This window comes from Hyla sarda, chromosome 1 (assembly GCF_029499605.1).
Source record: "Hyla sarda isolate aHylSar1 chromosome 1, aHylSar1.hap1, whole genome shotgun sequence".
Taxonomy (NCBI): domain Eukaryota; kingdom Metazoa; phylum Chordata; class Amphibia; order Anura; family Hylidae; genus Hyla; species Hyla sarda.
Genome location: NC_079189.1, coordinates 289,362,918 through 289,381,115, shown reverse-complemented (window position 1 = coordinate 289,381,115; position 18,198 = coordinate 289,362,918). Strand labels below are relative to the sequence as shown.

Below are 18,198 nucleotides of genomic sequence, written 5' to 3'. Positions count from 1 at the left end.
ATACATATTACACACACACACCATACATACATATTACACACACACACCATACATACATATTACACACACACACCATACATACATATTACACACACACACCATACATACATATTACACACACACACCATACATACATATTACACACACACACCATACATACATATTACACACACACACCATACATACATATTACACACACACACCATACATACATATTACACACACACACCATACATACATATTACACACACACACCATACATACATATTACACACACACACCATACATACATATTACACACACACACCATACATACATATTACACACACACACCATACATACATATTACACACACACCATACATACATATTACACACAAGCCCACCTCCCTCCCGTCCTCGGTCTGTGCACTTTTCTTACCTGCGGCAGCCATGTTGGGGTCAGAGGCCGGGCACGTCCACTCCCATCTCCTGCACACTTTGCACCATCGCCCACTTCTTCCTCATGCCGAGGAATGGACACTCGGTGCCAGGAGTTGCGGCCAGGAGCATCCCAGGAGGTGTAAGCAGACGTGCGCAGCTGCGGGGCAGCCCCTGCGTCTACAGTTAGCGCAGCAGTGTGCGCGGCCGGGGAAGGGGGAGGAGCGGCCCGGAGGAAGGGGAAAAGAGTGGCCCAGAGGAAGGGGGGATAGAGCGGCCCGGAGGACGGGGGATAGAGCGGCCGGAGGAAGGGGATAGAGCGGCCCGGAGGACGGGGGATAGAGCGGCCGGAGGAAGGGGATAGAGCGGCCCGGAGGACAGGGGGATAGAGCGGCCTGAGCCGCAAATAAAAAAAAATGCATTTTTAAACATCCGGTGTGCCCTGAAAGTCTTTCAGGGCACACCGGATGTTTAAAAATGCATTTTTTTTTTAAATTTGCGGCTCCGGCCAATCTATTCCCCGTCCTCCGGCTGGTGATGTCGGGGATGTCCGGTGGGGCTGGGGTTTAGTAGTGAGGAAAAAAAAAAAAAAGTCCTGCAGCAGCGGGCCGCGGCTGCGGTGATTAGGGTGTGCCTGTGCACACCCGGCACACCCCGTGCGCACGCCTATGGAATTAATTTACAAATCTGTTTAACTTTCTGGAACCAGCTGATAAAAGGAAAAAAAAATTCCCACCGGAGTACCCCTTTAACTGGTCAGTTTACTCATCTGTAGTTCATCTTTTTCATCTACCAGGTGAATTGAATTCCAAGGTTCAGGTCACTTGTCCCATACTGTGGGTAACCAAGTGGGTGGATTATTCTAATAAATATGGATTTGGTTACCAGCTATCAGACAATTGTACAGGAGTCCTGCTGTGCGATGGAACTCACACAATTCTCTCCCCACATTTACAGTAAGTAAAGGGAATACAATGTCATTCTCCTTTTCACATAACAATAACACTAGTGCATAATCTTCTCCTCATTCTAATGTCTTTCAGAAAAGTGTGTTACTCAACAAGCTCACAAGAGCACATTACATTCCCAGAATGGAGCCCACCATGCAAGCTTGATCTAAAAATGAGGATACTAAGGTTTTTTTCCCACTACATGAAAGAAAATATTTTAGAGGTAAAGAACTGAAGTTAGATACCAACATATATTCATTTTTAAATAATTTTGTAGAAGAAAGGAAACAGGCACTCACTGGTTCTTGATTCACTATATTACATAAAGCTCAGGATCCAAACATAATATAAGAAGGCAAAGACTTCAGGAGTGCATAGAGGCAATGGTCATTTCATGCAAGATTGTAATTTCTCTTAATCATAGTCCGCAAGAAGTTGATGAAACCGTTGTTGCCTCTATGCGCCCCTGCAGTCTTTGCCTGCTTATCTTTTGTATATTAAGCATTATGCATGTGAATAAAGAAACCAGCAATTGGTGAGTGCCACACATTTTCTTCTACAATATGATTGTTTATGTATGGATTGTATTTGTGTGAGAGCACCTCCTGAAGTTAGCTGGCTACTGTAATCCAGTGGCACCGCGCTTGCAGATAGTAACTGGTGCATTTAGTATTATCAGTGCCAGATTCATTCTTCTATATTTATAATCTGCATTTTTCCTTCATATGCTAAGCTATGGTGGTATACATTTTACAAAATTAAAGGGTTTTCTGGGATTATTATTGGCATGTGATTAGTAGAGATCGAACTCCTGATCAGCTGACTGAAAGGGATGCAATTCACTGCTGCTCAGTGCCATTCAGGTAGACTAAAAATAGGAGACAATACCAGGCACAGCCACTATCAAATGTACAGCACTAAATTGGTCAACAGTGAGAAGGGTTTGATGGAGAACTGCAGCCAAATTAAATTAACTTTATATTGCTTCACACGATAAAGTTATATAACATTGAAATGTACAGTAGTCCAGAAGTTCTTAGCTTACATGATAATTGTCGGGTACCAGTTTGCTGGATTTGGTGTCCATTTTTGGCCTGACATGTGACTTTGCCATGCCACACTCCCTTCTTCTCAGCTCAGAGAGCAGTGTGTAATTGTCCCTTATTGGCTGAGGAACCCTTACCTCCGTCCTCTATATTTACTGCTTTTCTAACCATGTGACCTGCTCAGCGTTCTCAAGGCAGCCCCCCTGTAGCTCACACAGGAAACAAGTGCAGGGGCTGATTATTTCTGTAATTTTTTTGCTGCTCTCAGCTGGATTTTCAAAGGCGGTTTATGGGGGCTATGGGGGTCTGATCGTGAAACAAATCAGCTGGAATGCCTTGTTAAAGGGGTACTCCATCCCCCCTCCTATAGACATGAATGGAGGTTTGTGACGTGACATCACGAGGGGGGTGTGGCGTGTGGAGCCTGGAGACGCAGCTCCGCACATAATATTCCAAAGGATAGGGACCCACCTGTAAGTACTGCCGGAAACGCTGGAGGTTCGCAGTCTTTTTCCTCCCGACCACAGGGACCACATCATGATAATCTGTCTCCGTGGTTGGGAGGCAAAAGACTGCGAACCTCCAGCGCTTCCGCCAGAACTTACAGGTGGGTGCTGCATGCTAGATTGCGGGGGTCCCCAGTGGCAGGACCCCCGCGATCAGCCATCTTATCCCCTATCCTTTGGATAGGGGATAAGATGTCTTGGGGCCGGAGTACCCCTTTAAGTCATGATGGGCATATACAAATATAACTTTTGGCTTGATATCTCCTTTAAGTCTCTTGCTTGGAGTACTGGAGCCTTTTTATTTGCCCCTCAGTAAGCATAGGTCATTAATATAAGAGTCTCAGAAAATCTCTTTTAGGGTGGGGTCACACATAACAGATCCGCAGTGTATTTTATGCTGCAGATCCGCCGGTGACCTGACCCATTTTGTGTCTCCAGCTGTTGCCACCTCCGTTCTTCCGCCTCGCCCCTAGCCTGCTCGCATGCTTCTGTATGGCTGCTCGTATAGGGCGGATTGCCGCTGTGAGCAAGCCAGGGGTGGGAAGAGGTGGGGGAAGGAGGGGGCTGGCTACAGCTGGAGGCACCCTTAAAGTGTCCCTATCATTGATCACAACATTTGACACGTGTCTCTTCGAGTTTTTTCTAGTCAGGATCTGTTCGGATCGCTTTACTGGGCAGAGAAAAGCTTGATGATAAGCACTCGCCTCCTTTACAGTCTCTCTGTACAAGAAAAGCCCTGTAGTCTTATAATGCAGCTTGTCCAATGCGTTGAGACTGAGATTGCAGAAAGCCAAGGAATAAAGCGCACAGCTGCATGCTTCTTTTACACAGTGCAGTACTGCATCAAAGTGCATCCAGATTTTAGTTATTCAGTACAGCTAACAGACGATTCTGTACATGCTACAATTATTAACGAAACACAATTGACAAAGCTTTACAAAACCAAAAGGAAAAACTTGTATAAGCGGTTTAATTATGATTCACACCACTGTGTATTCTGCTTCAAGCATCTGTCACCTAAAATCACCGGTTTTTGATTGACACACAGGGCTAGAATGGTCCCTGCACGCCAACATCAGTCACTAGAGTAAGCTCTCTGCCTCTACTGATTGTGAAGCACAGCCAGCCAACGCGGTCAATGCTTACTTCTGCAGCAGATTTTAGGTGACAGATACTGGTAGCGGAATCTGCAGCGGATTTCTTGCAGCATGAAATACTCTGCTGATGCGGTATGTGTGACCCTACCCTTAAAGTGTTATTCCCCTCTTGGCATAAATTTCTTGATAGCTTGATTCCACACCTGTCTTAAGAATGATGGCCCGTGCGGACTACTTGCAATAGCCAGCTTCGATCTTCTGCAGTGGTAACAGAAGTAGCACCACAAGTGGGATTAAGCAGTCTGTCTGGTTTAGCTTCCCTGCCACCTCTGCCCAACACAAGCAGGCTGATGGAGCTCTTGTTCTCAAGATAGATGGGATTCACAGACCTAGCATTTTACTATAAATCCAGTTACATAGTTAAGCTGTGATCTTAACCATTAATTACCATGGTTAATTGTTGGCAGTAACATGTCCCAGTTATTAGTCATTGCTATGGTATGTACTAAACTGTAAACTTTGCTGCTGTATACAGGGTGGAGATCTCCGAGCAATACCCAGCCACTATGTCAGGACCTTGTGCTTGCTACACTTTTTAAAGACAGACCAGGCTCTGCTAATGCTGTTCAGCAATGGAACTTTACAGGTAGGTATGTTTAGTCATCAAATTCCATGAATTATTTATAACCTCTCTTGAGGTTGAATGTTAACCAATCATATGGAACAAATATGACTCTAAGATCAGTTAAAAAAAAAAAAAAAAAAAAAAGCACAAAAAGATTGATTTGGTTTCCAGAAAGGTAATGCAATAATATGTTTTCTTTGACAGGTGAATTTTTACCATGATCGCACGAAGATAATTCTAAGCAAAGGACAGCAGGAATATCTTCTGAGCTTCATCGACCAAGAGAGGCAGAGCTGCACCTTGCCTTTGTCAGTACTGCAGAACAGTTGTCCTTCATTTATAATCCAGCGCCTGGAATATGCTCTCATGATGCTGCAAAGCCTGTGAGAGCATATTCCAGGATTGGTCGGGCCTCTGTATAGAAGGCTGGGATTTGAAACACACTTTTTTAGCATCTCAATTGCACATTTCAGTTACAATGGTGTGATAACTATTGAACATACATCGGGATGGCATATTGTAACTTGTGGGTAGTTGCAAGTGAAGTTTATCAGTGGTACAGGTTGTTGTCCGTGTGTACATGACCGGTTAGTAGGAGTATCAGTCAAGTTGGTATCAGATGGCTGGAAGAGTCCAGTCAATATTGTGCTATCCGAGTCAGTAAAAAGTATGGTTGTTGCAACAAATAGGTAGAATGTAACAAGTAAGTCGTACAGTCAAATGAAGGGAGTTCTTCAACTGTAGGAAAGAAAAATGAAGGCCAGTTGTAGGCTTAAAATAAACCAGTCACAGTTGTACAAGGGATATGTATTCAATCGTGTCTCTTGTAGGCTCAGATGCACATCAAGAGGATCTGTGCAAGAACAGCATATAGGCTCCTGGTCCCTTGCCAAGAGTAAGCTCCTCTCTGATGATCACACTGTGTTCTGCAAGTTGCCGCGCGCATGCGCAGTGTACTCGCACACATGGCAGCTGCTCTCGGCCTAGCTCAGGAAGTAGGGGGAGCAGCCGCGATGTCTGCAAGTACACTGTACATGTGCGCGGTGACACGCAGATCGCTGTGTGTCTGCTTGTAGCGGTGGATTGCCTCTACGAGCAGGCATGCACACTGTAGGGTCTGTCATCAGCGGATCCACAGCGTAAAATACGCTGCGTATCCGTTCTGTGTGACCCTACCTTAAAACAATATTTCTTTAATTTATAATGATAGAGTACTGAGATATTTCAAAGCATGTTGGGGTTGATCCACAAAACATTTACTATTTTGAATGTCAGCTCCATCCTCAAAATATCTGAGATCTGTGCCCAGCCATTGGGTGGTCTGTAAAAATACATCATGTATAATATACCAATAAGGCTTTGTACATTAATTGTATTTGTACATAGAAGCATATAACCCAATCTTTTATTGAAAAGAATCTGTACTAATTGGCTATTTACTTCCTACACAGCTGTCCAATGTCTCTTCTGTCACAAATGCTACATAAATACAAAAAGGCTTGTATATGTAAAACTGTTTATTCTGAACCTGACCTTTGCAAAACAGGGGTGACCTGGATATGGCGCAGATGCTAAGATGTCACTATGTCCGTGGAGCACACTATACCCCCTCCCTAAACCTGCGAGTTGGATCTATTTCAGCCTTCTGACCTGCAGTCTGGGCATTCATCCAAAATAATGATGTACGTTCTGCCTATATTTACAGACTACTGATGTAAGGAGGAAGGCCATGCAACATCAATATACTTACCAATGGAAATTAAAGACAATAGGGGAGATTTCTTGAAAACTCTGCAGAGGAAAAGCTGACCAGTTATCCATAGCAACCAATCGGACAGCTTCTTCTATTTAAAAAGGCTTATTAAAAATAAAAGAAGCAATATAGCTGACTGCTATGGCCAAATGGTCTCCCCCAATATGTTCATTTAGACCCCAGTACATTTATTTTCTCTTACAAGAAGTGATTTTAAAAATAGTTCTGCTTCAAAATGTACAAATGGCCTAGTCTCTGGCCTCCAGCAGCTGTTCTGCCCACACACCAATGTGAGGAAGCTAATAGAATAAACATGGACATTTACATAATTAATACATCAGTAATAGATTTGCATGGGTATCAGAACTTTTAGATTTATTATCCTGTTCTATTTCCAGACAGATGAAGTTTTATTACAGTTTTAGAGATCTCATAAGTCTCAGATTAGTTTTGCCTGCAAAACTGTCCTCAGCATTGTTGAAAAGCAGCTGCCAAGGACCATTGGCTACTCCAAGAATGTGACATGTCTTGTCAAAGATTAGTCATCTGCTACCCAATCTTACCAGATCAGAGTAAGATCCCTATCTAAAACATGCTAGTATATACACAAGTTCTAGGAATTTAGTTCTGCCTTATTCATCTCAAAATAACCACTGTGTTACTAGAATGACATGTGACTGAGCTGATTTCTTTATATAAACTCAAGTAGGGAGCCAGGCGACTGTTCAGTGCTATAAACATCATCCCATCTATAAAGGCTCTTACAGGTCACAAATACTGCTACCTCTGCAAACTGCAAGGTCCTAACCTTGAATTATAGTTATTAGGACAGAAAAACAATATAATTCTGTTCAAATTGCAAACATTAAAAGGGGTACTCTGGTCTTGAACATTTTTTTTCCCTAGGCTTCCGGCACAAAATAAAAACCAGGACTTACCTGCTGCAGTTGCCTGGATGCTCTGGTATTGCTGACAGCCTGGGGATGATGTTTAAAAACAACCCTTCATTATATACTGCTAATAAAGTGCTATGAAATTTAAGAAAACAAGCCCCAAACGATGTCTGAAATGTAATAAAAAAAGAAAACCCAAGAGGGTTCATGGGACATTTGTGCACCATGTGTTTGGTATAAATACTTTTTATGGTCAGGTAGTTCCATAAACAATAAAACAGATTGGGTTTTGTTAAGTCATACTTTAAAGAGCACCTTTCACCAAACAAACTTTTCTAAACTAACTCTATGTTCCCTAACTACTCCTACAAATAAAAGTTTGCAGAGCTTTAAAAAGCTGTGTACATTATCATTCTTCTTGCTCACATTTTGCAATCTCCCAGCAGCAAGAAAGTGGGTGTTTCCCAGCAGGCATGACATCTCTGAAGCCTGCTGGGGGACCACTTCCGCCCTCACATGGTTGCAGCGCTGTGATAAGAAGACCTCAAGCTCTGTGCAGAAGCTTTTAGTCTGTGTATCTTTCAGTGAGGCTCTTTGCAGCTGTCAATCAAGCACAGTGCAGAGAAACACTTCCCGAGTTTGGTCTCCTGCCATTTCAACCAGGAGACCAAAATCTAAGATTCTGACGAGAAGGAATGTGTTCTGGCCAAGATGGGAAACCATTATTTTTTTTTATGGAAGCCAAGTTATTTATTTGGCATAAGGAATCAAATATAAAAAATCATGTTTAATGATATGGCCCATTAGGCATTTACTCAGTCACATATATGTAGACCCAAACTCGTCTTATGTCACTGAGGCATAGTTACACATATCGCTCATCCACCATTTTACCAGTTGCTTGCTTACATATCCCTCCCACCCAAAGCCAAGGGCTTGGCACCTACCCTGGGCAAACAGTGGACTCTTGACAGGACATAAGCATTTATATAACACTTACCTGATCTATGTTCTACCACAAAATCCTGTAATGCCAGGAACCATTGTGTTATCCTACCATTATTGACTTTATTTTAAATAATGAATTTTAATTTTGCATGGTCTGAGACAAGCCTGAAGTTTATACCAAGCAGACAATACCTGAGAGAATATAGTGCCCACCAGACACACACTCTCTCTTTCTACAGCTGAATAGTTTTTCTCACGAGTTGAGTCTTCTGCTAAGGTACATGACCAGATGCTCTTGACCTGCGCTCAGCTCCTGAGTGTGCATAATTGAAGGGGAGTGGGACAAGGGCATATAGGTACACCCTTTCTACTCAAGAGGTTAAAGGGGTACTCCAGTTTTGTAAAATGTATCCCCTATCAAAAGGATAAGTGTCTGATTGTGGGGGCGTATGACCGATGGGACCCACCGCGATCTCCTGCATGGTGCTTCGGCTCTCCCCATGCACAGAGCGGTGGTCAACACGCGCCGTCCATGTATGTCTATGGGAGAGACGTACTAGCAACCCCCTTATATCACCCCATTCTAAAAAAAAAAAACTACACACCTGAAAGTATTCACAACTGGATATATAAACTTTGTTAACCCTTTAGGAGGTCCACAGGAATTAAGGCAAACTTAAAAAAAAAAAATATAATAATTTCTGCAACAAAGCAGGTATTAACAGCAAAATTCTACTGAATATTTATGACCCCATCTGCAGTTTTTAGACAGATTCCATGTGTGACCTCAGTGTGCTGCTTGACTCGCTCACAGGCCTTAAAATAAAAATATAAATAAATCACCTAGTGGAGCTGTATGAAACTCTATTGTTCTTATTGGTATTATTATGGGGTACATATGACTTTCTGATCAGTCTTTTTTTTTTTCTTTTTTTTTTTTACTTCTGGCATTTACCATAAAGGATCTTTAAAGGATGTTATCTTTATTCTGTGGTTTAGTACGCTTATGGCAATGCCCAATTACAAATACAGATATTTTAGTTTTTCTTCCTTTTCATAATAAAATCACTTTTAAAAAACAAAAAAAAGAACTGTGAGTTGCCATAGCCTGACAGCTGTAATAGTCTTATTTTTCAACCGACAGTTGTGTGAGGGCTTATTTTTTGTGGGGTGAGCTGTACTTTTTATTTGTAGCATTTCTGTGAAACTTGTTACCTTTTAAACATTTTAATCAGTTTTTTTTTATTTGGAGGCAAGGTGACCAAAATCATGCAGGATAAATAACACCTTAATAGTCCTTATGCATGCAGTGATAACTATCATGTATGTTTTTAAATGTTTTTTTTTTTTGTTTGTAATAATATAAGGGCTTTTTGGGGGGAAATGAGCATTATTTAATTACCATTTTTCTGAAACATATTATATATATATATATAGATATATATAATATTTTTTTTTTTGTCCCCTTAGAGGACTTGAAGCTGATCACTGCTGTACTGCTGTGTACCATGCCTATCAGTATTAAACTGACAGTTCACCTGTGGCTGGGCCTCTTCTGTACCTGGCAGACTCAAGAGTCTTTGATCTAGCCTCTGGCTACCATGGCAACGACTGCAGGATGGCCGATGGGCGACAGGGGGAGTTCCCCTCTTCTGGTCAATCCTACAGATACAGCCTTCCGTACTGACTGCTATATCTGGAGGGGTAAACTGCTGAGACGTACGGGATCTTCAGACTCAGCTGTTTTGGCAGGAACGCAGCTGTGTCTGACAGCTGGCTCTCGCCTTGATTCCTATGTGCTCTGCTTCTGAGCTCACGGGGTTAGTAGGATGTAGATAATACTTCATAGGGCAGGAACGTTCTCTGTACTTGCTAGTGCTCAATAGTAACCTTGATATACTGCTTCATTTGTCCTCCACAACAAATTTTGACAAAAAAAAAGCTAATTTTTGGACCACATTTTTAATTCTGATTGAAAAAGCGGTTAACTGTTATCAAAGCCATTGTGTAGAAGGTACAGGTCGAGAAGTGTAAGAGTTTCAAAGGCATCTAATATTTAATCTGATGTATTTCTGATCTTATGTATTTTTTCTACCTAAAAGTGTAGCATTTTTAATGGAAACTACACCTTTCAGAAATTATAGTTCATCCACAGGGAAGAATCTTGTGTTCTGGGTACTTCTGGGGGCGCAAACTTATTAACAAGCTGATGGAACAGGGCATGGCAGACTGGTCAGTCCTTTGCTCTGAAGGAATGCATCTTGCTTTGGGTCACGACCAAGGAAATTCCTTAGCATTTCGCTAGCATCTAGAGATCCACCAGGCTTCAGAATGCAGTTTCTGTAGTCAGCACCCACCTGCAAAAATTCAAAATGGAAAAAAAAAAAAATGTATAAACCTTTAAATGACTACCCACAAAAAACAGCCAGAGTATTGCCAATATGATCCAGTTCCTCCCTTGCTGCCACACAGAGCAGATAGTTACAGACTTATTTTGAGTAAAACCAAAATAGATATTTGTAATGAACACTATTTAGCATTTTGCATTCAGAAAACAAATTACAAACACCAAAACACAATAGCTTGTAATGTATATCTACATATATGAGAGGTTAGGCTTTATGAACCTGTCTTTACCTAAAAAACTTAAAATATATGGCAGTAGATGACTAAACACTAATCTCTACCCAAGTAAACATGGAAAGCTACAAGACCAACTTTGAGAGTACAGCCGTACTGTATAATAATAATAATAGTATCAATGTAACCTGTTTCATTATTCATTTCCAATAGTTTATTTAAATTGTTTAAAATAGCGAAAAAATGGAAATAGACTTTCTTTTAAATGGGTACTCCAGGGAATGACTCACTGGTTGAGATTATTGGCTGAGTGGGCATTCACTCTCACTCATCTCCAAGGCTGGGGACCAGAGCGCTCAGAGAACGGTTAACCTCCCTGACGGTATGATTATGTGTGGAACTTTGTACCAAAAGTGGTAACATTTTTTGCATTGAAATTTCACATCTCCCCCCATCACATCCCCCCCTTGTCACATTCTCCCGCCTCCCTTGTCACATTCTCCTCCCCCTGTCACATTCTCCTCCCCCCCCCCCAATCACATCCCCCCCTTGTCACATTCCCCCCCCCCTTGTCACATTCTTCCTCCCTCCATGTCACATTCCTCCGGTGCAGCGGGTCGGGGGGCGTTCGCGGTGCGAGCGGGGCATTATCGGCTTATCGGCAAGGTAATTGCCGATACCGATAATGCCCAAAATCGTGATTATCAGACGATAATATTGGCCAAACCAATAATCGGTCGATCCCTAACAGAAGGTTTTTTTTATTTTCCTCCCGGTGGCCTTTTACAATTAGCTCAGTGTTTTTCTACCAGGGTGCCTCCAGCTGTTGTAAAACTACTACTCACAGCATGCCCGGACAGCCTTTGGCTGTTCGGGCATGCTGAGAGTTGGAGTTTTGCAACAACTGGAGGCCCCCTGGTTGGGAAACACTGACTTTTAGCATTTGTCTTTACCTGCCCTGGCCGGCCCCCACCACGGGAGCCGACCCGAGCAGATAATCGCCTGTTTTCCCGGGGGCTGTATCGCTATATCTCAAAAAGCAAAAATCGCGATTCGATTGCTTTTGCGATATATCGTGCAGCCCGGCTCCTGGCAGGGAAAATTAACCCTGAGTCACACTCGGGATAACCGCTAAGAAGGTTAAGTACTTGGCCCCACCCTCTAGAGATCACAGTTTGCTTTCCCAGAGTACCCCTTTAAGTAAAATATATTCTGTGATACAGTAAATTCTCACCTTTTGATTCATAATTCCTTCCTGTTTGAACCGTGTGTAAAACATGTCTATGGAATACACTTCACTCCACAAATAACCATAATATTGGGCATCATATCCTCCAGCAAGGTGACCAAATGTAGCAGGCATATTTGTCCCTAGAGAGGATGACAAATAATAAAACATCAACAGCATCCTAAATATTTGTTACTGATATATGTGTATATAACATATGAATTTACACATTTGTATGGATTAAGGATTAGCTATTCGTAGGAGTGTGAAGCCAGTAAAACATGAATACAAGAGTAGGACAACCCAAAAATTTGTGCAATTTGGTCCGTAACTTGTTGTTCCACTTGTTGAATTAAACAATTATATGCACTTGTCACGTCGCACAATTGCATTTCACAATCATTTCTTACAATATCACAATGTAATCTTGAAATCTTGATTTTGCCTGACCAAAGTCAGTGTGTAGATTTAAGCACTAAACACCCCATTTACTATGTAAATTACTTTATGCTTGTTTTAACACAACATTCTTTGGAAAAAATAAATAAAATACTAATAAAAAATTGCTACAAAACTTTTTTTTCCAAAACATGCTTAGTAACACAGGACTATAGCACTTTTCTGAATGAAAAAAAAAGTGTCATGATATCATTACTGCCAATTCATTATTATTTTTTTTTTTTTAAATCTGTGTTCCTCAAACAAATATGTATGCATGATAATGTAACATGAGGGGTTCCTTCTTTACCCACACAGTGGTTTTATTCTGCTCACCTGGTGTTGCTGGGATGCAGAGAATCTCTTTACTCAACTTGCTAAATTCATCAACAGGGTCTACATTTCTCTGTGTGTGGAGCACTTGGTCTATTTTGGCTAAAACGATTTGTCGAAGATTCAGAATACCTGTAATGTACGATAATCTGTAACAAACATTTATCCATCTTCACCAATGCAACCTGTAGGGATCTAACCAATTGTTCTAAAAAGGCCAAACCAATGTGACCAGCATATAACAGTAGGGATGGGGTCGCTTACACATTACAGATATGTGAGGTTTCAGCATGAATATACCACAATACATGTAAAGTGAGGACATGCTGCCCCCACCATCATGGCGTTTGCCTATTTCCCACCATTAGAACTATAAAATCCATACACTTATTTATAACACAATTGACTAGTGGAGGTTCTCCACAGCCATATACACTGAATGTACATTTACCATCCGTAAGTTAATCTAAATCCTCCCTTCCCTTGGTGTCTATTGTCTAAGGAATGTAATTCCCTTAACTACTAGTTCTACATTAATTCATCCTGACCTAAATTATATATAATGTGATTATCCGTCTTGGGGATTAGCTCTGGGATCGTCCTGGACCACGCTACAGGATGCGTTTCTTCTCAATAAACCAGCAAACAAACGCTTGTAATGCAAATCTGGCACCTTGCCAGTTTTATTAGACAGGTTGCAGGGAAAGAAATAAACAAAAAGCAGGAACAAAACAAAATCCTAGACCGTCTGGTCACTGCCTAAACAGATCAGCTTGTCCTGACTAACAACCGCTGAGCTTCCCTCAGCCGGTTAAACATATGTCCCCTGCAACCTTCTACTCACAATTCATGTCAGTCTCTTTGAGCCCCTCATAGCTCAGGCTGTGTACTCCTCAGCAGCCTCTGTCTCTTCCCTGCAGCCCACATGCTGTCTCCTAGGAAGAGCCCCCATTAGACTGAGTCTCCATCTCATATACACACCTCCCTTCCCTCCTGCCTCATTACTTAAGAAGCAGGTGAGAGCTTCTGCAGGGTGAGCCAAGGAAATACACCCTTTCCTTGCCACACTGCCACAATACACTAATAATTAAAAGGCTTACGTCATGATCTACTAATGTATAGCATTTTTATTTTTTATGTGGAAAATCCCAGCTGTTACTTTGGTTATACTTTCCATTAGGAATTTCAGCAGAATGGAAAATACAATAATATACAGTGAAACCTCTTTCATACGACTACGTCCTTATCCAGACTAGTTTTCAGGACGGACATAATTCCACCATTCATTAACCTCTTGACGACACCGGACTTTCTGGTCTATCTTGTATTAAGCTTGCTCATATGCTGAGCGTGCTTCATACCCAGTGAGTACCACTTGCCATCAGCAGGCAGGACTCACCGCTAATGGGGGACATCAGCATGATCGCAGATGTCTAACATTAACCCTTCAGATGCCATGATCCCCAGTCGATCAAAGCTGGTTCTTTGAGGGAAGGGGTTGGGGCTACTGATCGGGACCCTCTGCAGTGCGAACATTGGGTCGGTCTTGATCAATTAAAGTGGTTATCCAGGAAAAAACTTTTTTTTATATATCAACTGTCTCCAGAAAGTTAAACAGATTTGTAAATTACTTCTATTAAAAAATCTTAATCCTTTTAGTACTTATGAGCTTCTTAAGTTAAGGTTGTTCTTTTCTGTCTAAGTCCTCTCTGATGACACCTGTCTCGGGAAACGCCCAGTTTAGAAGCAAATCCCCATAGCAAACCTCTTCTAAACTGGGAGTTTCCCGAGACACGTGTCATCAGAGAGCACTTAGACAGAAAACAACAAACTTAACTTCAGAAGCTCATAAGTACTGAAAGGATTAAGATTTTTTAATAGAAGTAATTTACAAAACTGTTTAACTTTCTGGAGCCAGTTGATATATAATAAAAAAGTTTTTTCCTGGAATACCCCTTTAAGATGATGGCCAGATGTCATTTACCCTCCTCCGTGCTGTTTCATCAGCACTCTGACTATACAGACTGTCTCGGCAGGCTGTATAAGCAGATTGCCAATAACACTTATCAATGCTATGCTATAGCATAAAACAAACAGTGTTTGCGATCGAAAGTTTGCATGTATTAGTCCTAATAAAAGTAAACAAAAATAAACATTTTCGTACCGCTGCATGCAGAAATGTCCAAACTAAATAAAAATAAATGTCCAAACTGAAATAAAAAGTTATCAAATAGTCCCATTAAAAACAAAAATAGAAAACTACAGATCATGGCGCAAAAAATAAGCCCCCATACAGCTCTATGTGCAAAAAACATAAGATCATAGGGGGGGAGAGGGGGTCACAAAATGGATAATTTTTTGCATAATCATTTTCTTTGAAAAGGTTTGAATTTTTAGCTATTGTTGAAATCATATTGACCCACCAAAGAAAGATAATTAATTTTTACCATAAAGCACACTATGTAGAAACAAAACCCTTCAAAAGTTGCAAAGTTCAGATTTTTGTTTTTTTTTGGGGGGGGGGGCTGTATATTTAAAAAAATAATAATAATTACTAAATGTCATTACAATTGGAAATGAAAACACAAAAAAAAAAAAAAAAAAAAAAAAAAAAAGAATTGCTGCTTCATCAAGTGGTTAACCCCTTAAGGACCCAGCCAATATACACCTTAAGGACCCGGCCATTTTTTGAACATCTGACCACTGTCACTTTAAACATTAATAACTCTGGGATGCTTTTACTTTTCATTCTGATTCCGAGATTGTTTTTTTGTGACTTATTCTACTTTATGTTAGTGGTAAAATTTTGTCGATACTTGCATCATTTCTTGGTGGAAAATTCCCAAATTTGATGAAAAAATTTAAAATTTTGATTTTTTTTTTTTTACTTTGAAGCTCTCTGCTTATAAGGAAAATGGATATTCCAAATAAATTATATATTGATTCACATATACAATATGTCTACTTTATGTTTGCATCATAAAGTTGACATGTTTTTACTTTTGGAAGACATCAGAGGCTTCAAAGTTCAGCAGCAATTTTCCAATTTTTCACAACATTTTCAAAATTGGAATTTTTCAAGGACCAGTTCAGGTTTGAAGTGGATTTCAAGGGCCTTCATATTAGAAATACCCCACAAATGACCCCATTATTAAAACTGCACCCCTCAAAGTATCCAAAATGACATTCAGTAAGTGTGTTAACCCTTTAGGTGTTTCACAGGAATGGCAGCAAAGTGAAGGAGAAAATTCAAAATCTTAATTTTTTACACTTGCATGTTCATGTAGACACAGTTTTTGAATATTTACAAGTGGTAATAGGAGAAAAAGCCCCCCAAAATTTGTAACCCAATTTCTCTTGAGTAAGGAAATACCTCATATGTGTATGTCAAGTGTTCTGAGGGCGCAGTAGAGGGCTCAGAAGGGAAGGAGCAACAATGGGATTTTGGAGAGTGAATTTTGCTGAAATGGTTTTTGGGGGGCATGTCACATTTAGGAAGCCCCTATGTGCCAGAACAGCAGAAAACCCCACATGGCATACCATTTTGGAAACTACACCCCTCAAGGCACGTAACAAGGGGTCCAGTGAGCCTTAACACGCCACAGGTGTTTGACGACTTTTCGTTAAAATCGATGGTGTCAATGAAAAAAAAATTTTTTTTTCATTAAAGTGCAGTTTTTTCCCCAAATTTACCATTTTTAAAAAGGGTAATGGGAGAAAATGCCCCCCCCCCAACATTTGAAACCCCATCTCTTCTGAGTATGGAAATACCCCATGTTAGGATGTACAATGCTCAGTAGAGGAGTCACATTTGTCTTTTGGAAAGCAAATTTAGCTGAAATGGTTTTTGGGGGGCATGTCACATTTAGGAAGCCCCTATGGTGCCAGAACAGCAAAAAATACCCACATGGCACACTATTTTAAAAACTACACCCCTTAAGGAACGTAACAAGGGGTACAGTGAACCTTAACACCTCACAGGTGTTTGACAACTTTTTGTTAAAGTTGGATGTGTAAATGAAAAAAATATTTTTCAGTAAAATGCTGTTTTTTCCCAAAATTTTACATTTTTACAAGGGTTAATAGGAGAAAATGACCCCCAAAATTTGTAACCACATTTCTTCTCAGTATGGAAATACCCCATGTGTGCTCAGAAGAAGAGAAGCGCCATTGAGCTTTTGGAAAGAGAATATTTGGAGTCAGGTGCCATGTGTGTTTACAAAGCCCCCTTTGTGCCAGAACATGTGACCCCATTTTGGAAACTACACCTCTCACAGAATTTAATAAGGGGTGCAGTGAGTATTTACACCCCACTGGAGTTTGACAGATCTTTGGAACAGTGGGCTTTGAAAATGAAAAATGAAATTTTTCATTTTCTCGGACCACTGTTCCAAAAATCTGTCAGACATCTGTGGGGCGTAAATGCTCACTGCACCCCTTATTACAATACGTGAGGGGTGTAGTTTCCAAAATGGGGTCACATGTTCTGGCACAATGGGGGCTTTGTAAACACACGTGGCCTTCAATTCCGGACAAATTTTCTCTTCAAAATCCCAGTGCCGCTGCTTCTCTTCTGAGCATTGTAGTTCTCCCACAGAGCACTTTACATCCACATATGGGGTATTTTCTTACTCAGGAAAAAAGCCCCCCAAAATTTGTAACCCCATTTCTTCTATTTTCCCTTGTGAAAATAAAAAGTATGGGGCAACACCAGCATGTTAGTGTAAAAAATAAATAAATACATTTTTACACTAACAGGCTGGTGTAGCCCCCAACTTTTCCTTTTCATAAGGGGTAAAAGGAGAAAAAAGGCCCTAAACTATTTCCTTGAAATACGACAGGGCTCCAAAGTGAGAGCGCCATGCTCATTTGAGGACTAAATTAGGGATTGCATAGGGGTATTCTACGCCAGTGATTCTAGCTGTTGCTAAACACCCAGCATGCCTGGACAGTCAGTGGCTGTCCAGAAATGCTGGGAGTTGTTGTTTTGCAACAGCTGGAGGCTCCGTTTTGGAAACACTGCCGTAGAATACGTTTTTCATTTTTATTGGGGGGGGAAACAGTGTAAGGGGGTGAATATGTAGTGTTTTACCCTTTATTATGTGTTAGTGTAGTGTAGTGTAGTGTAGTAAATTTCCCACAGCCCAAACTTGAAGCAGAAAACTTACTGTAAACCTGCCCGTGTGAATGTAACCTGTACGGGGCAGGGCAAACCTCCAGCTGTTTCAAAACTACAACTCCCAGCATGTACTGACAGACCGTGCATGCTGGGAGTTGTACTTTTACAACAGCTGGAGGCACACTGGTTGGAAAACCTTCAGTTAGGTTCTTTTACCTAACTCAGTATTTTCCAACCAGTGTGTCTTCAGCTGTTGTAAAACT

General features: G+C 41.0%; 2 protein-coding genes across 5 annotated transcripts in view; one reads left to right on the top strand and one right to left on the bottom strand.

The window, feature by feature from the left end:
• The window catches only part of PLK5 (polo like kinase 5 (inactive)), a 37,090-nt gene extending 27,521 nt beyond the window's left edge, over nucleotides 1-9,569 (top strand). Inside the window, exons 12-15 of the mRNA XM_056516544.1 lie at nucleotides 1,216-1,375; nucleotides 1,463-1,592; nucleotides 4,554-4,664; nucleotides 4,848-9,569. Of these exons, the coding sequence (XP_056372519.1) occupies nucleotides 1,216-1,375; nucleotides 1,463-1,592; nucleotides 4,554-4,664; nucleotides 4,848-5,030 (584 nt within the window). The 3' untranslated portion in view covers nucleotides 5,031-9,569. The remainder of the gene's footprint in view (nucleotides 1-1,215; nucleotides 1,376-1,462; nucleotides 1,593-4,553; nucleotides 4,665-4,847) is intronic.
• A 611-nt stretch (nucleotides 9,570-10,180) lies between these two features.
• THOP1 (thimet oligopeptidase 1) overlaps nucleotides 10,181-18,198 on the bottom strand; it is a 41,633-nt gene continuing 33,615 nt past the window's right edge. For all 4 annotated transcript variants that reach the window (XM_056575093.1, XM_056575103.1, XM_056575083.1 and 1 more), the window contains exons 11-13: nucleotides 12,820-12,948; nucleotides 12,052-12,188; nucleotides 10,181-10,594 (exon numbers count right to left, since the gene is read on the bottom strand). In XM_056575093.1, the coding sequence (XP_056431068.1) occupies nucleotides 10,436-10,594; nucleotides 12,052-12,188; nucleotides 12,820-12,948 (425 nt within the window). In that variant the 3' untranslated portion in view covers nucleotides 10,181-10,435. The remainder of the gene's footprint in view (nucleotides 10,595-12,051; nucleotides 12,189-12,819; nucleotides 12,949-18,198) is intronic.